The 23305-nt window shown below is 40.3% G+C and overlaps 1 protein-coding gene across 3 annotated transcripts in view; it reads left to right on the top strand.

Annotated features, from left to right (window-relative positions):
* Dock11 (dedicator of cytokinesis 11) overlaps nucleotides 1-23305 on the top strand; it is a 190463-nt gene that overhangs the window by 133870 nt on the left and 33288 nt on the right. For all 3 annotated transcript variants that reach the window (XM_057759066.1, XM_057759065.1, XM_057759067.1), the window contains 9 exons: nucleotides 2133-2199; nucleotides 4093-4140; nucleotides 6101-6243; nucleotides 8275-8390; nucleotides 12390-12527; nucleotides 16119-16301; nucleotides 20183-20296; nucleotides 22372-22587; nucleotides 22671-22728. In XM_057759066.1, coding sequence (XP_057615049.1) covers nucleotides 2133-2199; nucleotides 4093-4140; nucleotides 6101-6243; nucleotides 8275-8390; nucleotides 12390-12527; nucleotides 16119-16301; nucleotides 20183-20296; nucleotides 22372-22587; nucleotides 22671-22728 — 1083 coding nt within the window. The remainder of the gene's footprint in view (nucleotides 1-2132; nucleotides 2200-4092; nucleotides 4141-6100; nucleotides 6244-8274; nucleotides 8391-12389; nucleotides 12528-16118; nucleotides 16302-20182; nucleotides 20297-22371; nucleotides 22588-22670; nucleotides 22729-23305) is intronic.

The raw sequence follows: 23305 nt of genomic DNA, 5'->3' as shown, positions 1-23305 counted from the left end.
ACGGCCACCGCTTTCCAAAATGGCGCCACCACGCTCTGAGGACAGGCCGAAAAGCCCGCGCCTGCTGAGGAAGTCTGCCCATGCGCGACCACGCCCCTGCTGGCTTAAAAAGCCTGCACATGCGCGACCACGCCCCCTACAGGTTCAGGAGGTTTGCGCGTGCGCAACCACGCCCCCTACTGGTTTACTTTTTTTTTTTCCAGGAGATACCAAAAGGCCAGGCACAGCAGGGGAGGACAGAAATTGCTGTCAGCTTAATCTTTTAAAACAAATGGTATTTGAGAACAAATGATAACAAAATCATTTTGATTATTGATGATTTATATTTGAGAATCATTGAAACTGTTAATATTTGTGCTTTTATAAAAATATTTGGGAGTAAGCTGAGGGCACTGACCCATGCTGTATTCCCAGTTACTCCGGAAGACTGACATAAGAAGATTGTGGGTTCGAGACCTACTATTAAAATTTCCTGAGACGCTAGACCCCAGTTTAAAAATAAAATTTAGAAAATGCTTTATAACCTCAGCAATTGGGAGGCAGAGGCGGGGAAATGGAGAGCTTAAGGCCAACTTGGGCTACATACCAGCACTACACCTTCACCCTGGGCCAGAGAGCTAGCTGGCAATGGCAATGACAGCTGTGTAATTCTAATTCCATCCCCGAGGCCCATATGTGGAAAGAGAGCACTGGACTTGTAAATTGTCCTCAAATTTCTACAAGCGTTGCAGCTCAAATATGCTCCCACACCATAAATGTGATAATAAATATAATTGTAAAAAATACTTTTCAAAAGAACTGATAATATAGCTCCATGACAGAGCACTTTCCTAGCACATATAGAGTACTAGGTTTGATTCCAGGATCAGAAAAAAAAAATGTATTAAAAATGGGAGAAGCGACATCAAAACCCCTTCATTCTGTCTCACACCATCATAAAATCGGCAGTGGCTCCTCAATCACTGTCTACCAAAGGCTGTGGCTTGGGTGGAGAGGGAGACACATATCTACTTTTTAATGATAAAAGATTTTGTCATTTACAATAGGGATAGCCAATACTGATAGCTATATCAGAGGAATATCCAAAGAAATTATATACTAACAAAATTTTAATAATTTATTATTATTATTATTTAGTCAGAGCTGGACAAGGGTGGTACCTTTCCTTTGTCTCATCACTTGGGAGGTAAAGGCAAGAGGATCAGGAATTCAAAGCCAATCTGGACTATGAGACCCTGTCTCAAACTAACAAAATAAACCCTATAAGTAGGGAGGGAGGGAGAAAGGGAGGGAGTGGCAGAGGTAAATCAGAAAAGATATATTGGAGAAATGAAAGAAATAGTTTAAAGAGACATGAGCTACATTTTAAACATTCTTTTGTCTGAAGTAGTAGGAAGCAGATAGAATATCAGCCTTATTATAAAAAGAGGAAAATGGAAGAAAATAATTTGTCTCCTCTAAAGTTGTTAATTGTTTTGGTTAAGAGAACCTTTTGAGAAGCAGAAAAAGGTACCCACCTCTTCAGAAAAACACCCATAATCCTACCATTGTTTGTGAAATGTTAGTAGAGTTGACTAAGTCTTGGGTATAAAGGATCAACAAACTTTTCTTATTTTGTCTTCAATCACGATAGGAAGATTGGAGCAAAGGACATTTACAAAGTAAATAAAAAGGTTATAAACTAAAATAAAGATTGCTTGATACATTTGAAACCAATGTGAAAAGTGTGTGTGTGTGTGTGTGTGTGTGTGTATGTTATTTTGAGCACAGTATGATGAAACATACTGTAATCCCAGCACTCAAGAGGTAGGGCATGAAGCAGAAAGTCTGGGCACTTGTAAGTTTAAGGCCAATCTGGGTATTGAAATCCTGTCTAAAGAAAGGGAAAGGGGAAGGCCCCTTGGTGCTGCAGACCTTTTCATTCCAGCACTCTGAAGGGGAGGCAGGAGGATTAGGAATCATCCTTTGCTCCTTAGCTCCATAGTGGATCTGAGGCCAGCCTGGAATGTTTACTATCCTGTGTGGGTGTTAGGCAGTAGGAAGAAAAAAGGGATGAAGTGTATGGTGTTGGTTGATGCTAGGTCACTCAGTTTTTGTTCTCAAATCTAACCCCTTATTTCTCCTATTTTCAGATACTCTCTTGACTTACTGGAATAAAGTGTCTCCCCAGGAGCTCATAAACATTCTTGTACTTCTAGAGTAAGTTGCAGTATTTTCCTAAATGTTCCACTTATTTGGAAAAACTGAGTTGAAGGACTTTAGATGTTACAGTTTTTCTGTTTTCAGCCGCCCATTGGCTAATGTGATAGAAAATGTTAAATTTTCTTAATAATCTAGAGTCTGGCATTCTTCACCCAGTGATAAAAGAAAAGCAAGGAAATGGAATACTTATGAGGCCATACAAAACTCCTATCCAATAATCTTACAGATGCGTGGGCGTCTTAGTATGCCCTTGAAAGCTAGGAAATTAGAGTGCTGGTACCTGGCCTGAATTGTTCAACTGAAACAGATCACGAATTAATAAGCAGCTCAAATTTAAAGTTTGAACTCTTAAATAGAGCTGAATAATTCTAAATACTACCCCCTTTAGGAGCAGAGAGATGTAGTTTATTGGATATATATAGAAATATACATCTACAAGTATTTTAAAACACATGGGGAAACCAACTATTGTGATTGAAAGGAGTTATATATGTTATCATTATCAAAAGCTCATTATCTATACAGTTGATACAAGTTTTTTTAAAAAAATACAAAAAATCTGCTGACTAGCTGTTAAGATTTCGGGTGGATTCTACTATATATGAATTTATTAGTTTGTTTTAAGTTAATATAAAAAGAATGAGATTTCCATAATCTCATTCATTACTACATAATCTCATGTAGTAAGAGGTGTGGGCTCCTTGTTCCGTCCTGCCTCGCTAGTTTATACCTGAAATAGCTGCACAGAAATTGTATTCATTTAAACACTGCCTAGCTAATTAGCTCTAGCCTCTTATTAGCTAATTCTTACATCTCCATTAAGCCCATTTCTAATAATCTGTGTAGAACCACAAGGTCGTGGCTTACCGGGAAAGATTTAGCATGTCTGACCTGGTGGCTGGCTCCGTGGCGGCTCTCCTTGCTTGCCTTCTTCCTCCCAGAATTCTGTTCTGTCTACTACACCCACCTAAGGGCTGGCCCATCAAAAGGCCAAGGCAGCTTCTTTATTTAACCAATGAAAGTAATACATAGACAGAAGACCCTCCTTCACCACATAATGGCATTTTCATCCGAATTGTTTCTGTTGTTCTCTCGGCTCATCTTCTAACTGCCTCCCACTCTGGCTGGACCCCTTCTTCCCTCTGTTAGCCCCATTTCTGCTTTCAAGTAATGTAGCTTCATTTTTTTTTCCTTTTTTTTTCTTTTGCTAACCCTCCCCGAAGACCTATTTCTCCTTTTCATGGTCCTCTTTCTAATTTCCTGACCTGTCCCCCCAGCTGTAGTAAACACTGTAAATATGCTGGGACATATTTCCCATTGAAGACAACCGATGTTGAGAATTTGCTTGAAAAGAGACAGGAGGAAGGGGAGGATGGAGGAAGATTAGCCTGCTTTTCATGGAACTTAAACAAGACTGTTCATGACAGCTGTTGAAGCTGTGAGCACATAGGGATTTAAATGTTATTTTTCCTAACTTCATGTGTTTATAGTTATTGATAATAGAGAGAATTTTAATAGCATTGTGCAAAAATATAGCATTTGTCCACATTTCTGTAATTAAGAAAGATGTTTTGTCTTAATGAGTGCTAGAGACCTTTGCTATGGCATGGTATAGCACACAAAGGATGTTTGACATGGGCAAGATTTTTTTTTTTTAAATCTGTCATTATAGTTATGTATATTGACATGGGACTTTTAATGCTGATATAACTATAGCAGATATATATGGAAAGATAGGATATGGCCTTTAAGTAGTTATCTGGGCCTTTATTTTTGTGGAAATCTATGTTCTTGTAAATTGATCTCCGGAACATATGACGTCTACTCAATAGTTATTAGGTTGTACCAGGTAGCACTATATTACTAACATGTTGTCATTTTCTTTTCTAGAGTATGTTTGTTCCACTTCCGCTATATGGGGAAAAGAAACATAGCAAGGTAATGCCTGCAGCTTGCCATTTTCCCTCTTTCTTTCCCAACAGAGAGCAGTCCCACCCATGGTATATAAAATCTAAGATACTGATGGTAGGTTAACCTGAAGGTGGCCATGATTCATTCAACGGATCCCAATTCAAGGTTAAAAGTAATATGAACCAATACTACATTTTCAAAAAGACAATGTCTAGAATAATATAGAAGGTTTCTTCCTCTGAGATCCCCCTAAATTTCGAGCAGATTCTTGTATTTCCTGGAGGACTTAAGTAACAGCTAAGTAGAAGGGTAGGCATCAAATCAAAAAGTCAGGGTAGCCAACTACTAAGGGGAATAGAAACATTCAACAGTAAGTAGGACATAAATTATATATTATCTATTTGTTCTTTTGCATCTTAAATCTTTATGAAGAAATATGTGAGGATCTCAGGGGCGTAGCTCAGTGATAAAGCATTTGTTTAGCATGCACAATGCCCTGGATTCAATTCTTGATAAACAGCAATAAGAAGAAGAAGAAGAAAAGGAAAATAAATTTGTGCTTAGAATATAGCTTAGCAGTGGATTGCTTTCTTAGCTTGTGAAGCCCTGTGTTCAATACCCAACACTGGAAAAAAATCAGGGATGATCAAAGGGCCCTAAGGCAAAGGAAGGTCTTGCTTATTTCAGCTATGAATGTGTGTGTATATTAAGTAGAACTACTCATTAAAGGAAATCAAACATAGTCTTTTAGAAATGTATTTTTTTCATGCTTGGACAGCTGCCTACCATGGCAAATGTATGAAAGTCAGAGGACAATTTGTGGGAGTGGGTTCTCTCCTTTGACCATGTGGGTCCCAGGGATCCGACTCAGGTTGTTAGATTTGGTGGTGAGCACCTTTTACCACTGTCTCCAAATAGTGTAGTTTCAATTTTAAAATCCAGAGCAGTTTCTTTTTCTTTTTTCGCTTTTGATTTTGGTGACAGAATCTCATGGAGCCCAAGTTTGCCTTGACCTTGCAACATCTCAAGGAAGGACCCTGATCCTCTTTCCTCAACTTCTCAAGGGCTGGGATTATAAAATGTGTGACCACACTTGGCTTAGTTCCACAAATTGAAGCCTTTGGATGGGGTTTATTGCTGTCTCTCTGGAATGGCCTAGTGATGCATCTTGAGTGATAAGAGTTCCAGCCACCTTTCCCTGTGTCTCTGACCATAGACCTTAGCATCTCAGCTTCTGTTGCTCCAACCTCACGCTTATAAGAGAACAAACTTTTTCATCCTCAGTTTACGTATGACCCAGTTGTAAGCAGTCCAGGAGACTGGATTGATACTCATTCTAGACTATCTGATGCCAGCCCCTTCCCATTTTCAGTGTCTGTCTTCTCTCTTCTTTCTCACTTCCTGCCAAAAGACTGGCTATTGTTGGAGTGTTGTCTACTTAACCCCAATGGTTTTGAGTAGTATAGAAGTGGGAAGCTCTTTCTAGATGCACAAGTTCTATTATGATAGCATAAGCTCTGTTTAAAATCCTATTAAAACTTTGTACAATTTAGGGGATGGAGAGATGGCTCACAGTTTCCTATAGGCCTCATTTAATTCAAGTAATATTTAACAGAATCTTGAGTAGAGTATTAAATTTATCTGGAATAGAATATATTCATGAAATTATATTTTATATAAAATTATGTAAGTTATATTTATCTGGAATAACACATCAACTAAAACCACATTTTAGTTAAAAATATGCAAACGATGAAATATTTTATCAGAGCACTTCAGATTTTTGTTTGTTTGTTTGTTGTTATTGTTGTTTGTTTTTTCTCTGTGCAACAGCCTTGGCTGTCCTAGAACTTGCTTTGTAGAACAGGCTGGCCCTGCTCACAGAGACCCATACGCCTCTACTTCTACTTCCCGAGTGCCAGGACTAAAGATATGCACCACCACTACCTGACTTTATTTCAGTTCTTGATTTAAAATTTTATTTTAGGGTGCATGATGCCTGGCTATCAAAGCACTTTGGAATAGACCGAAAATCTCAAACTATGCCAGCTCTTCGAAACAGGTCAGGAGTGATGCAGGCTCGGCTACAGCATCTCAGTAGCTTAGAAAGCTCATTCACACTTAATCACAGTAAGTAAACATGGGAGAGGGGACCCATATGAAAGAGCCTGGTAATGCTGTGTAATCTTTTTTTTTTAAAAAAAAATATTCATGTGTTTGTGTATGTGGTGTGTACACATGTATATTCATGTGTGTGGGTGCAAGTCTGTGTGCAGGTGTGTGTGGAAGCCCAGGGTTGATAACAGGGATCTTTCTTAATTATATGCCTACCTTAGTCTTTGAGGCAGGATCTCTCAGTCAGTCCCAGGTACGAGTAGTCTTAGTCGCCAGCTTACACCAGGGATTCCCCTCTCTGCCTTCTTACAGGCAACAGTCCAAACCCACCCAGCATTTAGTTGGCTTCTAGGGATCAAACTCTGGTCTTCATGCTGATATGGCAAGGGCTTGTACCACTGAGTCCTCACCAAAGCCCATTTCAATCCTAAATCCTGGCTTAAATCAAAATTTCTCTTGCATAGAGAAATTCTCTGCACAAATCTGCTATGTATTCATTTATATACTATAATTTCATCATTCATGACTATTTAATAACATGTGTGATTTTTTTCAACAACTGTGATTTAAATCTTTTTCTTAGTATTAAGGAATTTTTCTATGAAATTGCTGTTAATATATTTTTATACTAGATATCCTTTGTTGCGACTTTCAAATTTTATTTTTCAATAACTTTAAATTTATTTATTTTATATTATGTTTATCAATGTTTTGCCTGACTGTATATGTATTGCACTGTATGTGTTCCTGGTGCCTGCTAAGGCCAGAAGAGGGCCTTTGATCTTCTGGAACTGGAATTACAGATGAGTGTGAGTCACTATGCGGGTGCTGGGAATTGAATCCAGGTCCTCTGGAAGAAAAAGAAGTGCTCCAAACTACTGAGCCATCTCTTTAGTTCCATTAAATTTTAATAGAAAGTACTAATATCCTAATAAGATAGCATAATATAATATTCATTTAGAGTTGCTATTTTTTATTTAATGACTAATGGCATAGATGTCCCCTCCTGGCTGCAGAAGTAATTCAACTCTAGCTGGGCTTGCTAGTACAGACCTGTAATCTCAGCTACCGAGGAGGTGAGGCAGGAAGTTCACAAGTTCAAGGTCTTCCTGAGCAAATTTGATCTCGACTCATATAAAGAAAAGGAAAAAAGAAGAACAAGAACCACCAGGAACCTCGCTCAGTGCTAGGGTGCTTACCTAGCATGCATGAGATCTGATGTTCTATCCCCCGTAGCAGCAAATAATGAGTACTAGATCCTATTGGTTGAAAGTGTATTTAAAAGGGTAAAGCATTGAGAAGGCATTGAGGACAAGGAGAGACGTCTTCCCTAACTGGGGATGTCAGAGGACTAGATAAAGAGAAAGTGCCCTCTCGAAAGCAAATACTAATCAAAACTCTGAGAACACTTTTGTTTTCATACGGTCTTCCGGAGGCCACAGAAAAAAGAAGCCGGGAAAATTGGCTTTGTGGAGCCCAATGATAGTAAACGAGGTCTTGTGCAGGTAGACCCTGACCTAGAAGACTGAGGACTTTTTACACATTGTCATTGCAAATGTTAAAGGTTCCTGCTTCTTGAACAAGTATGATGAGCCCGCTTCTCTCAGCCCATAAAGAGTCTGGGCTTTAGAAACAAGCCTCATGTCACTGGCAGAACTGAAGACCTCTGGTCAGAGGACAGTGGATTTGTGTGGCTCTCTCATTTCTCCATCCATGTTGGCAGCATGGCCTAAGATGCCTCCCACATGATTTCCTAGTTACATCACCGTAGCTCATCTCTGAGACCACATCACCTCAGTCCATGCTGCAGAGCTGCTGACGATGCTAATACTGAAGATCACTTAGCACTGATAATAGGAGTGGAAGATAGGCGGCAGTGACCAGACCAGACCCTGGCTCAGTAAGGAATAGCTGCAGTGAAGCTCATTAGCTGCGGGCTCCTTCTAAGAAGGCAAGACTCTCTCCATGAGGTTTCTGGAGGAGATCATTCAGTGCCCTTGTGGGACTCTACTTTGAACGTGGCTTAATTTGCTTCTCTTACCCTAGGTTCTGCCACAACAGAAGCAGACATTTTCCACCAGGCACTTCTGGAAGGCAATACGGCCACTGAGGTTTCCCTGACAGTACTAGACACCATATCGTTTTTCACCCAGTGCTTCAAGGTAAAGATGAGTGAGTTCAGCTGGTGGTGTTGCGAGGAAAACATTTTACAGTGTCTGTGTGCCAAAGGCAGGGCAGTTGATTTGAGATAACCTGGTAGGAGCAATTAGGAAACGCTGGTGGCAAGCCAAGTTTGTGCTCTGGTAAAACCTTGGGAAATGACTGAAAGTCAGTCATCCATAGAGTGAAGTGTTCAGACTAAAATGCTCTTAATCCTCCTCTGCCTCTCAGATTCTATTGTTTTATATTTGTCTTTAGAATCAGTTTTCTGTCAGGCATGGTGACACATGTCCATAATGTCAGAACTCCGGCAACACAGGCGGGAGGGTAGTCACAAATCTGAGGGTAGCCTGATCTATATAAAAAGTTCCAGATCAGCCAAGGCTGTGTAGACAAAGAAAGGATATGGGTGGGGGGGAGGAAGAACTGGGAGAAAGAAGGAAGGGCGGGAGGGTTTTCTTTTATGTTTTTATTAAAATAACTAGTAAACTTTCCTGGAAATCATGAGAAAATCAGCCAGCCAAAATACCCATCGTAACAAGATAGCTTATAGGGGTGATGTCCAGGCAAACTGACTGGCTGCTCAGGATTTTCTTGGATGTTTTCTCTCATCCCAAATCATTATTCCTTTATTTGTAAAATAAAGTAAAAGCAAGTTCGCTTGCAGGCTCATTGGAAGGGTAAACTAAGATAATAGACATGGGAGCGCTTTGAAAGTAAAAACTACATGAGCATAATGTAAACAGCCTCGGTGAGAACCCAAATGCGGAAGTCACACCTGCTCTCTCTTCACTTACAGATTATTTCAGGCTGTTTTGGTTGGGTTGTTTGTTTTGCTCTCCTCCCCTTTCATTTTTTAAATGTATTTTATTTATTTTACATCCCAACCAAATTTTCCATTCCCTCCTCTCCTTCCATTCCCCCACCCCACCTCGTTCTCCCCTCTACCCCCTGCTCCCCACAATCCACCCTTCCCCTGTTTCTGTTCAGAAAGGGTCAGGCCTCCCATGGGTATCTACAAAGCATGGCATATCAAGCTGCGGTAGGACTAAGCACTGGCTCTTGTATTACGTCTGGGCAAGGCAATCCAGTATGTTTGCTCCCCTTTCTTACATAATATAGTTAATTGTTTTAGGCTTCCAGATATAGTATGGAAACTTGCCCCATGCTTCTCAAAGACATTATAAGGAAGAATCGAATAACATACTAATAAGGAGGTGTAAGCTGGGCAGTGGTGACACACGCCTTTAATTCCAGCATTTAGGAGGCAGAGGCAGGCGGATCTCTGTGAGTTCGAGACCAGCCTGGTCTACAAGAGCTAGTTCCAGGACAGACTCCAAAGCTACAGAGAAACCCTGTCCCCCCCCAAAAAAAAAGCAATAACAAAAAAAAAAGAAGTTGTAGGAGGCGACCTTGCAAAAAACTTAGGTTTGTTTTGATTAAAATAACACACACATCTATTTTTCATTGTGTCAGTAGATAGGACATCACATCTCATGACTAGGCTTTTATTCCTAACTGCCTTTTTGATATGTTTTGATTTATTTAATAGAGATTTATGTATTTCTTGATAAAAGTCAATCTCACTCTCAAGCACTTTACCAATATTAACTTACTGTTTTGCATGCAAAGCACATACTGTGTTGCTGAGTACCTTACTCTTTATTTTGAAGGCTGGGGTAGTAAATGGTGCTGATGACATAGGAGAATGTGTGATTTTTATGACGTCACTGGGATTCCAGATGCTTGTGTCTGATTTTACATGGATTCTGAGAATCTGAACTAAGTTTCTCATGCTTTCATGCCAAGCACTTTTACCCACAGAGCCATCACTCCAGCCCCAATGTTTTTCTTTTAATTTTTTTCTTTGCAGTGCTGGGGATTTGAAGGCATAAGTCACAAACAATCCCACACCAGTTTGGAATTATTATTAATAAAAGGATTATTTATTTAAAGGAAAAACTTACAGATCACTGTCCCTGACAACAGTCCTCTGTGCGATCAGGAAAGGAGTCTAGTAGCCAGAAGCAGAGCCAGAAGCAAGAGAGCAAGCACATGGCTACCGCTGCTTTTTAAAGCAAACGAGACCATGCCCAAGTGGGCTGGTATCTTAAAGTCTATTGACGGAAGGAGTGGAAGGAGCTCCCGCAGCACCTCCCCCTTTTGTTTAAGTAAGATAGTTGTAAACCCAATACAAAACAATATGCATTAGGAACAGATATTAAGTATAAGATTAGAATTACAATCACCATAAACAATATTAAGCAAGGAACATATGCTAAATGTTTTAATAAACATTATATCCTATGGAATCTAAGTCTTGTATAGGAAATGGCTTGGCTAGATCATAAGAGGACAGTAACTATGACTATCTAATCTTCAACCCTATCAAAGGCCTGAGAAGGGAGATAATTGAGCACCAGATGAAGGCATAAGTCACAAACAGTCCCACACCAGTTTGGAATTATGATTAATAGATGGTTATTTACTTAAAGAGAAAAAACTTACAGATCACCATCCCAGACAATAGCCCTCTGCGTGATCAAGAAAGGAGTCTAGTAGCCGGAAGAGGCACCAGAAGCAAGAGAGAGAGAGAGAGAGAGAGAGAGAGAGAGAGAGAGAGAGAGAGAGAGAGAGAGGAAGGCTGCCACTGCTTTTTTAAAGGGGGGGGGGGCTGGAGAGATGGCTCAGAGGTTAAGAGCACCAGCTGTTCTTCCTGAGGTCCTGAGTTCAATTCCCAGCAACCACATGGTGGCTCACAACCATCTGTAATGAGATCTAGCGCCCTCTTCTGGCCTGCAGTCATACATGAAAAAACAGAACACTGTATACATAATAAATAAATAAATCTTAAAAAAAATAGAGAGAGAGAGAGAGAGAGACCACTCCCCAGTGGGCTGGTATCTCAGTGGCTATTGGCTGAAGGAGCAGAAAGACCTCCCACAACACCGATTGAACCCCAGACCTTCACATAAGAGACAATTTACCTCTGAACTATATGTTGGAGCCCCTTGATGATTTATTTTAAAGCAAAGTTCATAAACTAACTGATATCTCTGTACAAATGTACTATTATTTTAGGCCCATTTACAAGAGGTATTTAATAGCCAGTTGCCATATCTGTTTTCTGAATTCATGGAAGGTTCAGTTTGTTAATAGTGCATAAATATATCTTATATAGAATGCACTTCCAAAGGTAAATTAAATAGCAGAACTTTTAAAAGAATTGTTACTGGTTCTTAAGTGTCTAAAAGTGTAAGTTAATAAAAAAGTATTACTCCCAGCCAGTCATAACTGGACATGTGCATAATCTCAGTAAGAGGATCGTGTCTTTGAGACAACCTGGTCTATGCATGTAGCAAGTTCTAGATCACCCTGAGCTACATAGAGAGAACTGTAAGAAAAAAAGAAAATGAAGAAAACAGAAAGGAAGGTGGGATGGGATATGAAATATTCTTTCTATATTCATTTTGTATTTTGATATGTTCCATTAAAGAGTATTTTAGCTATTCTAAATGTTAACATTTCTCTCTCTTTCTCTCCTTCCTTCCTTCCTTCCTTCCTTCCTTCCTTCCTTCCTTCCTTCCTGTCCATCTGTCAGTCTGTCTGTCTTTTTCATTTTTTCAAGATAGGATTCAGCCCTGACTGTCCTGGAACTCACTCTGTAGACCAGGCTGGCCTCAAACTCAGAGATCCACCTGCCTCTGCCTCCCAAGTGCTGGGATTAAAGGTATGTGCCAACTCTCCCAGCTTAAGAGTTTCAATATTCTAGATGTAGTTTATATGGTATTTCAAGATTTCCAATGTAAGTTGAAGATCCCATGAATATTCTTAGCTAAGATACTCAAAATAGTCTAAAAAAAACTTCCAAAAGTCAAACAGCATATTCATAAGCAGATATTGGTCATGCAGTAAAATTAGTTCTCTTGTATGTGGGCAAGAGGGATAAACTAAATGCTTCTGTAAACTGGGTGTTTTGTTTTGTTTTTCATGTTTTGTAGAGCCAACTTTTAAATAATGATGGACACAACCCTTTAATGAAAAAAGTGTTTGATATTCATCTTGCTTTTCTTAAAAATGGACAATCTGAAGCATCACTCAAGCATGTCTTTGCCTCACTGAGATCTTTCATCAGTAAGGTAAGACCAACTTTAACCTGCTAGGAGCTCACGGGAAGATAGAAGAATGGGAATCACTGTGATGACATACATAAACAGCCATTAACTACCACTGACTTTGAACATACAAGCACCGCATAGCAAAATCTATATTGAGGACCTGGCAAAGAATCCTCTAAAATCAGAACGTGCTTTTGCTTTTATCATTGTACCATTACGTTTTCAGTAGGCCCTTCCCAAGAGTCTCTATCTCCCTCTGGATCTTCTTTGTCTCTCAAGATTCAACCTGGGGTACTACATTCCCAGCCCCAATGTCATTTTTAAATCACCAGCTTTGCCAGTTTTTCTTTGTCTTGTTTATCATATGATAAGACTAACACCATCTACTGCACCAGTCTTGCTTATTTTTTTTTTAAAAAATTGTGCATAAGCACTTTGATAATCGAAATTAACTTTTAGAACTCTGGGATCCTGCATAATAACTTGCCAATGAACAAGTCCTAACTTTCATTGTATGTAAAATAAGAAATTAGGTAAATGTGAAGCTTTAAAAAAATTTTCCATTCTTTAATATGCTTTAAGAGTAAAGGAAGCTATGGAAAGGTGAGTTCTCTGCAAACATGAAAGAATAAATGACTGGAAATACATTTAGAAATAATCCATTTAATAGGTACTAGTTAGGTAGTTATTGCTTATAATCCTGAGGGCTTACTGTACAGTATATAAAAAGTATACACATAAAGATACATATATGCACACACATGTACATCAACAAATGTCATCATGATATGAAGTTTGTACAGAGAATCCCGAGGGCTTACTGTGTAATAGATAAAAACACACATAAAGATACCTATGTGCGCACATACAAGTATATCAGCAAATGCTATCATGGTATGAAATTTGTACTGAGAACTGGGTATGCCCAGGAGAAGATAAAAAATGCTGTAGCTTAGCAAAAGTTTCTCTTCAGCAGGAGTACTGTGGAGGGTTTAGTGTGCATTCAGGAGATAAAACTGAAAGTAAAAATGGCAAGTAGGAAAGTGTGTAGTCAGTCATCGTAAGAGCTAGGCTTCATCTTTTAAGAATCAAATAGGCACGGAAAGGTTTTAAGCAGGGAACTAGCACGATTAGCTATGTATTAAGAGAGCATCGGTGTGACCAGGGAAGAGTAAACCTCTTGAAAGAAGTATAAAAAATGTATCAGGTGGGAGGCTGAGGCAAGCAGATCTCTTTGAATTCAAGGGCAGCCTAGTTTACATACAAGTTCCAGGCTAGCCAGAACTGCATAGTGAAACATGGATGGATGGACAAAAGAAGGAAGGGAGGAACAGAAGAACAGAGATTGGTGATAGTACCTGGAGAAAAGTCACTGGTGTGTGGATATGGTGGTAGGATATATATTAAAGAGAATTATTAGACTTGATCACCACCAATAAAATGGTGGGACAAGCTATAATTAAGATAAAAAATAGTGAATACTGTTTTGTATTGAATTTAAGTTGCCTCTGTAACACTGAAATACATGGATTTAGACAGAGCTCTGGGTTGGAGTTATCTCTGTTCATTTGTATTGAGTGAGCACAGTCTCAAGTGCTGTACTAGCTGTTGGAGATATGATTATGGAGATACAAAACAAGAATAGTCTCCAACCTAAGGCTTTTCAGTCTTAGGGATGGGGTAAGAGAGCAAAAATGAACAGCGAACAATTTGTAATCATGTTCAGTTCTAGGGTAGAAACAAGCAAAATGCCTTAGCATTTTGTATTAGCATTGGTTCAAATTCTCTTTAACTTATGATGGGGCAACCGTCCAATTAACCCCTTTTAAGTGGAAAATTGTTTAAGTGTGTTCAAATGGCCTTCAACAGAATTTATTGAACATCATGCTTCAGCAGCTAGCACACTGAAGGCGTTTGTTGTTTTCCCTCATGATCTCACCACCCAGGAATATGAGTTTCATTCTTCATGTTACACCCAGAAAGAGAACAGAGCTCAGAATTTGACATTAAAATTTCTACTCAGCACATACTGTTTTCGCCCCACTGTAATTTTTTAAATTCTTCATTTGACCATCATAATTTGGGGACTGCCTCAAGCTGATATAAGATCTAATAAGAAATGAGGTATGTAAAAGGCCCAGCCACACAAACGGTTCAAGGAAGAACATCCTAGGGAGAAGTACATGCGTTTGCCAGTCTTGCATCAGGAAAGTATCTGGGATATTTCATAATATATAGGACTATTATAACTGGAGCATGGTTGGGGGACAATCAGCATATAAGGGAACGTCCCAGAATGGCTGAATTTCCCCCTGGAAGAATATAATCGAAAAGCCATTATCAGAGGAGAGGAAGCTAACACAGAAAGGGTTGACAGAGAACTCTGTAAACGAGAAAGAGGAAACAGTGGTAGAGGTAGCAAATAAAGGCAAGAGTGGAAGATGTCATGGAAGCCAAAGGGGAAAAGAGCATCAGTAAACTCATGAGGTGGAGTGGTCAAGTGAGAGGAAAGGGGCGCATTGGAGCTCGTGTGGAGGAAGTTATTCGTAATTTTGACCATTGCTCATGTCTCAAGTGCTGTGGGCAGACTTACTGTAGGGATTAACTGCACGTAGCTATGCCCACTCTTAAATCTTTTTTATACCGGGGAATCTTGTCTAGTAAGAGTTGATCTAATTCTATGAAATGTTATGTGATTTCCCAATTTTCCCATCAGAAAGCATTTATTAAACATCCATTGCCTGCCTAACACTGCACTTGCTACAAAGGCTTTAAAAAAAAAACACAGATAAATTCCTAAAGTGTGGATTAAAATTCAAAGTTTCCAAGAAAGCATGTTGAGTGGGTGACATTGAAACTATAGAATCCCCGCGGAAATGGTCATTACGCATTCTGAAGCAGCTTGCTCGCCTCAACTTGCAAGCATAGGGAATTCTCATAAGCCCACCTTAGCTCTACAGTTTATCTTCCACAAAGCGGCAAGCTGAATGCATTCTCAAAGCAGCAGGCCTCTTGGGAATTTTGAGAAGTTGGTGCCCACATGGGCACTCTTTTTCTATGACAAAATGTGTCTTAATTGGCCCCGCTCATGGAGGAGAAAATGGACAGGCGTAGATGAGCACTTAACCTATCTCTATTTTGTTAAAAATAAAAAGATCAATTCACTCCTAATGGCTTTCAGTTCTAATTTTTCTCAGCACATGGAACATTGAACACAGCGTTTAGATATAAGGCAAACACTACATAATGCAGACTGGTCTTCCCATTCTAAGACTCCATTTTAGAGCCATCATGCATTTATTCAGTATGTCATTGAAACTCTGTCCCTCATATGTTTTGCGCTATCTTGGGCTCTTCTCAGATTGACAACATTTATGACAAATGCTTTTATGTTTTTGGAGTAACTACAATACTGACTTTACTTGTCCTGTCATTGCCATATGCTTGTCTGTATGGTCAAGCCCAGACTATCCTGAGAACAGAGCTCTGACTAGTATTAATTTGTTATCCCCTAAAGCACCCGGTATAGTTTTAGGTGAGACACAGTCGACACTTGATAACTGGTGAACTTTAAGAGATTTTCAGATTCTCACTTCCGTTTCCCTTGTTTAGTTTCCCTCGGCCTTTTTCAAAGGGAGAGTAAACATGTGCGCTGCATTTTGCTATGAGGTTTTAAAGTGCTGTACTTCAAAGATTAGCTCAACCAGGAATGAGGCATCTGCGCTTTTGTATCTTTTGATGAGAAACAACTTTGAGTATACCAAAAGGAAGACCTTCCTGAGGACACACTTGCAGGTGAGTAGCAATCAATGCTCCTCTTGATGGTTTCCTCTTCAGTCGCTGGCCTCTATCAAAACCAACATCTATAGCTAGAAAGGTAGCTCACTTGGTAAAGTACATGTCCTGCAAGCAGGAGTACCTGAGTTTGAACCCCAGAACCCACAGAAAAAAAGCTGGCCAGGTACTGGATTGATGGCTCAGTAGTTAAGAGCACTGGCTGTTCGCCCAGAGAATCTAGGTTTGGTTTCCAGCACCTATATGGTGACTCACAACCCTCTGCCACTCCAGCCCAGGAGATTTGTTGTCCTCTTCTGCCCTCTTTGGGTACCAGGCATGTAAGTGGTGGTACACACAGGGACACAGACATACATGCAGGCAAAGTACCTGTATCACTCATACATTTTTTAAAGTCAGGCATGTGGTATGCACTTGTAATCCGAAGACTGAGGAAGCAGGGACAGGCAAATCCCTGGGGCTCACTGAGCAACCAGGCTAACCTTACTTGACAAGTTCTAAGCCATGTTGCCCCCCAAAATTAAAATAGACAGCTTCTGAAGAATGGTACCCAACATTGTCCTCTGATCTCCATACACAGACACACATATGCACCTACAAACATGTGCCCACTCCCACCTCATGCCTCTCAAAGATCAACATCTACAGGTACTTGGGAGGCTAAGGCAGGAAGATATTAACTTCAAGTCCTACCTTGTCTGTATAGTGAGGGCAATGCCAGCCTGGGTAACATGAAGGATACTATCTCAAAACAAAAAGTTAACACAGGGCTGAGGCTATAGCGCAGTGGTAGAGTGCTTGCCCAACATGCACAAGGCTCTGGGTTCCAGTCTCAGCACTACAAAAGAAATCAATATCTGGCTTTCCCTTCCTGTGCTGCAGTTCTCGGACCATGTGACCATCTTGAAATGTGACTGGTCCAGACTGACATGTGCTGAAAGTTCAAAGAATAAGTACATAAAAAAATAGAGCATCTAAGTTGTCTTACATTGTTTTTATACTAAAATGATTTGTTGACTTGGGAAGGTTATTAAAATACATCAAAATAAATTTGTCAAATTTGGGAGTTAATTAAAATACATCAAAGTAAATTTCAGATCAGCAAATGGCTCAGTGCATAAAAGTGTTTGCTGCCAGGCCTGATGACCTGAGTTTGATCACCAAAACACACATGGTGAAATGAGAAAACAAGCCAAATCAGTTCTTCTCTGAACTTCATGTGTGTGCTCGCATGCACGCGTGCACACACAGACACACAGACACACACACAAAGTAAATATGAGAAAAAAAAGTAAGTTTCACTTCCATCTCTCTTTCTTTGTAGCTACATAGATATGAGACTCACAAGACTACTCTAAAGTCTAAGTTTGGAGTGCATGCTGAGGTTCAGATTCCATGGCAGTCTGCCCTGGAGCAGGCTGCTTCCTCGGCCTCGCTGGTACTTCAGCTTCTTCAAAGATAAATCAGGAGAAACTCTACCTCACAGTTTTTGCGAGGCTCAATTAAGATGATTAAGTAAGACGGTTAGATAATACACGGCAGGTGATGCCAAGCATGATGGCACACACCTAAAATTCAAACACACTGGAGACTAAGGCAGGAGGTTTGCACGTTTGAGCCAGCCTGGGCTACAGGACAAGACCCTGCCTCAAAAAGCAAAAATTAAAAAAAAAAATGACCTGGGGGTGCTGGCATGCACCATTTACTTGAAAGGCCAAGGCAAGAGGATCACTTGAGCCCACAAGTTCAAGATCAATCTGGCTAACATGGCAAGACCCTGTCTCAACAGATAATGGATTAGTCTCAAGATTTTATGGAAATCACAGAACTTATAGAGATGACTATCTGTTTAACGCATAGCTCAACTACTTACGTGCTGTGTGACCCTAGGCAAGTTGCTCAATCTGACTGAACCAGTTTGCTCATCTGTAAAATGAGGCCAAGTATTGGCCACCTTGCGTGGTTAGTATGAGGGTGACAAATGAAATACATTGAGCAGCTGGCACCATGCACAGCACAGAGAATACACTGTGCGGTAATTATTATTCCACATCTCCATAGCGTTGTTGTTATTTGCTGAAACATCTCAGAATCTAAGCCCAGCTGGGACTTCTTGGCTCAGTAGGCTACTGATAATATAGATAGTCTCTAGTTACAGATCTTCCTTGGTTAGAGCAATTTACTAGAGAAAAGGTTATTTATAGGAAAACAGCCATTGGCTGCTTTTTTGAAAATGCTATCAATAAAGTACAATTCTAATAGAAAATAATACTCCCTTAAAAATCTGCTATAAAGGAGCTGGAGAGATGGCTCAGTGGTTAAAAACACTGGCTGCTTTTCCAAAGGACCCAGGTTCAATTCCTAGCACCTGCATGGTAGCGCATAACGGCGTATAATTCCAGTTCCAGGGGACCCGATGCCCCCACATACAGACATACATGTAGGCAAAATACCAATGCAAATGAAATATTTAAAAATATTTTTAAAAAAGAACAACACATGTAAAGACCCTGACTTAAGAGTCCCATCTGCCTTGCAGGAGGACATCCTCCAAGAAAACAAGTCTCTAAGTCTAGAGAGTGATGGTTGCAAACTAGAGCCAGCCAGCACTAGCTCTCAGCCCTTTACCGTTTGCTTTTGTGTGAAGTCAGTTGAATACCCACCACCCCTAAAATATGGCTTTGATTAATTTACCAGGGTGCCTGAAATGTTCTATTAGAGTCCACTCTCTGGCCCTACTATCAGCTCTGTCAGTACTTCATTTAATATAGATGAGTTAATAAATATAAAGACTTAGAACAGCATCTAGAATACAGAACGTGCTCAGTGAAGAGTTAAGTACAGGCTAGAGAAATGGCCTATAGAGAAAGTGTTTGCTATCAAGCCTGATAGCCAGAATCTGATACCTGGGCCCTTCATGGTAGAAGGCGAAAAATAAATCCCACAAGTTGTCTTCTGATCCATACATGCATGCTGTGGCATCACACACCCCCACACGCAAGGAAGCAAATAAAATAAAATAAGCAAATGTAAGAGAAATGTAAAGCCTTAACTAGCCACTAAAGTCAGAATTTGGATGTCAGGCACTTTGACTCCAGAGCCTGCGCTCATAGTCATTACCGTATCTTGTCTTCTTGGATCGAGAGGAAGGCATCGAGCCGTTAATGTCTAAGCATGACTTATTTTGACATTCACACAAGGCTGTAGACTAGCGCATCATATAAACTAGACAAGTAATACAGAATGAGAAACTGTCAGAGAGAAAGGTCGGTCACGCCCAAACTCATCCTAACCACCAGCGTGCGAGCACATTCAGAAGGAGGACCTGATTGCCACCACTATCAGGTGTGTGGTGGAGAATCTCTAGCTCTTTGTCCTTTTCATCACTCTTAATTTTTTTTTTTTTTTTTTTTTTTTTGGTTTTTCGAGACAGGGTTTCTCTGTGGTTTTGGAGCCTGTCCTGGCAAGCCTTTAATCCCAGCACTTGGGAGGCAGAGGCAGGCGGATCTCTGTGAGTTCGAGACCAGCCTGGTCTACAAGAGCTAGTTCCATCACTCTTTATTTTTAAAGACAGGGTTTCACCATATAATCCTGGCGCCCTGAAACTCACAGTGATCCTATTGTTGCATCTGCTTCTACACCTCTCTGCCTCTGCCTCCTGAGTACAGGGATTACAAACACACACCACAACCCATGACTTTGCAAAATCTTTCAAAGGAGCATTTGAAAGCTAGGCATGGCAGCAAAAGTCTGAAGGAAGACAAAGAAGTAAGATGCTAGCCTGGACACAGTGTAATGATTCCCCTCGCCACCTCCCAAAGCAGGATTTAAAAAAAAAAAACATTTGAAAAAAAAAAAACAACCTTTATTTCTTCCCACAGATAATAATTGCTGTAAGTCAGCTGATAGCTGATGTTGCACTAAGTGGAGGATCAAGATTTCAGGAGTCTTTATTCATTATCAATAATTTTGCAAACAGCGACAGACCTATGAAGGTACGGAGTAAACTGAAGCCACTTTGGCCGGGATTGTGAGTCACTGGTAGAATGTGTGCTTACCTTGTACGGTGAATGCCCTGGGTTTGATCCCCAACACCAAAATAATGAATAAGAACCCCTTATGCCATGGAACCGTGATGGAATTCACAGTTATTGTTAGTGTGGACGGTATAGGATGTGAGCTTTATGAGCTGCTGGCTTTTACATGCCACCGGCTTTCCAGCAGTTATATTCGGCATTAACTGAGTAGATTAAACAAATGAGCATCTGGTAGTAATCGAATCGGTGTCATTTTCTCTGCTTGACTTCTAAACTTACTCAGAAGATACAAGTATTTTTCATTCTTAACAATTGTTACCATTTGTAATGCTGGCTAATTAAATCTTGTGATTGAAATGTAAGAAAAATCTCAGAATGGCTAACAGATCCATGGACAGTGGAGGAGAAATGGCACAAAAGGGTTTCATTGTTTGTCAGTTCTGTGACTTTCGAAAGTTATGGTGACTGACTATGTGGCTTGCTGGAACAATCCGAAGCTGTCAGTCTTCAGCACCAGTTCATCCGAATCAGACTTAAGATTCTGACCACCATGGCTCTTCACACATGCCTAAAAACTAGAGCGGTGTAAAAATGCACCTCTTGTTGCCTGGACAGGTCCTGATATCCTCCCAGGGAGATAAATTGTCCTCATTCTTGGGAAAGGTCATATGCTAGTATATTTGACAATACTGTATAAAATCTGAAAAAAAATTGAAATCTCTCAGTCACAACTTGATGCTTGGGACGTGTAGAATCTGTCTACCAAAACCCCATTCCCGTAGGAATGCTGCTTACAGGGAGAAAAACACGGAGCTGTGCCAGCTGCTCACAGGCTGGGAAAGTTTGCTTTTCAAGCAGCGATGCTGGTTTCCCAGGGGATCAGTATACACTCCAACTAATCCCATGAGCACAGAAGCAATGTATACTATTTCTGCTATTTTACTCACGCTCCAATAATTCATGTCCCACCCAGTTGTTAGCATGCTCAATGCCATATTATACAGGTAGCTAGTGACGTTTTCCAAACGAATAGGGCTGGTGTTGGTTCTCCTTGAGAAGAACTATCTCCTTTGCTTTCCCTTGATTCATTTGTGAATGACTTGGTTGCATCTGCTAAGGCCACCATTACCAACAAACCCTGGTAAATTAAGGTAAGCCTTTCCTTCAGGAAGTAGTGTTTCTGTTAATAAGCAGAAAGGGCTAAGATGCATGTGTATTAATTATTGAACTAATTATTTTTAAAGCAGACAGAAAGGCAGAACCGTATATTATATTCATATTAAGTCCCATCACCATGTACTTGCCTCATCCATGTCTTAAGGTCAGAAACACTTTCAGAGTTGAATCTCTCTGGAGTGTGATGTAACTCACAACATCTCATTTGTGGAAATGGAAAATGGCAGCAGGGTTTTCACTGCGGTGTGCATTGTAGTCGGTGGGCAAGATGGACACACTTAGCAGTACGGAAAATTGCCTGTCAAGCACTAGTTCTGGAGCCAGATCGCCTGGATAGAAGTTCTGTCTCCATGACTTACCAACCGGGGCACATTGGCTGAACCTCTCAACTGTTCTGTGCCTCGGTTTTCCCGTTGATAGAAATGCATGGAAAGACTACTTAATATATAGGATTCTTGTAGAAATTAAAACATATAATGTATCCATCTTAGTACCTGGTACTGATGTGCTGTCAATAACTGTCAGTTACTGTTACAAGTAAACCATAAACATCCAGCATATACGTTGGAGGAGCCAGCATCTAAAGCCAGATAGTGTGGATCCAAAGGTCATGTTTTTCTGTGTGCTTTAAGTATATTGCCCTCAAGTTCAAAAGCCTTTGAAGCCTAGCTGGTTACATATATTTTAAAATAACTAATTAAAGCCCCTTTAGACTTGCCACATTCAATGCAGTACCATGAACAGTTAACAAGGAATAGAAACCATAGTATGTTCCCCAGGATTGGATGATCACGCTTAGACCTTATTGATAAGGCTGCTAAATATATGGGTCTTGTTTTGTTTTGTTTTGAAATTAGGCAACTGCTTTTCCCACAGAAGTCAAAGATTTGACCAAGAGAATCCGAACTGTTCTTATGGCCACTGCCCAAATGAAGGAGCATGAGAAAGACCCGGAAATGCTGATTGACCTCCAGTATAGCTTAGCTAAATCTTATGCCAGCACACCAGAGCTGAGAAAAACCTGGCTCGACAGCATGGCCAAAATTCATATAAAAAATGGAGATTTTTCTGAGGTGACTACTTAAAATCGTGTTCCCCTGGGACTCCTCAAACTCCTTTGAACACGCTCTGACACTTCTTTGTCATCTGTTTCCAGGCTGCAATGTGCTATGTCCATGTCGCGGCTCTCGTGGCAGAATTTCTTCACCGAAAGAGTAAGACCTTCCTGTTTTGAGATGGGAGGACTCTCAGCTGACAAAATAATTTTTATCTTTGCAGCTTCCAATTGTGAATGGACTAGAATGGGGCTTTTTGAAATATGTTTACCTTCAGCCTCATTGAGTGCTGAACAGACGTTGTTATAAAAGAAAGCTGGGTTGCTCATTTTTGGCTTCGGTTTCTGTAGGAGGTTACAAGAATAAGTTAAATAGTACATGGCTGGGCCTGATGCCCAGTGTTTATTTCCCAAGACTATCTCCCTGGATGACTGCCACAAATTAAATTCTTCTTAGGGCTCATGAGAAGCTCTGTGTAATACAGGCGATCACTTCGTTCCCCCTCCTCATCTTTCACCAACATCTGTCCCTGGACTAGGTATCTAGAGCCATTTTTATGCAGTGACACCTAATGGGCATCAGGCCCTCGGAGGATATCAGTGGCTCTGCATTCCTCATTCAAGATTTACAATTCAGGGATCAGCCTCCATGCTTCTCTGTCCCAAATAATCTTACTGCGTGTTATAACGCCTCGGATAGCAAAACAATTGAGTAAGGTTTAAAAGTTAACTTGCAG

Source organism: Chionomys nivalis, chromosome X (assembly GCF_950005125.1).
Source record: "Chionomys nivalis chromosome X, mChiNiv1.1, whole genome shotgun sequence".
Classification (NCBI taxonomy): domain Eukaryota; kingdom Metazoa; phylum Chordata; class Mammalia; order Rodentia; family Cricetidae; genus Chionomys; species Chionomys nivalis.
Note: the sequence above shows the minus strand (reverse complement) of the source record. Positions and strands in the feature narration are given on the sequence as shown.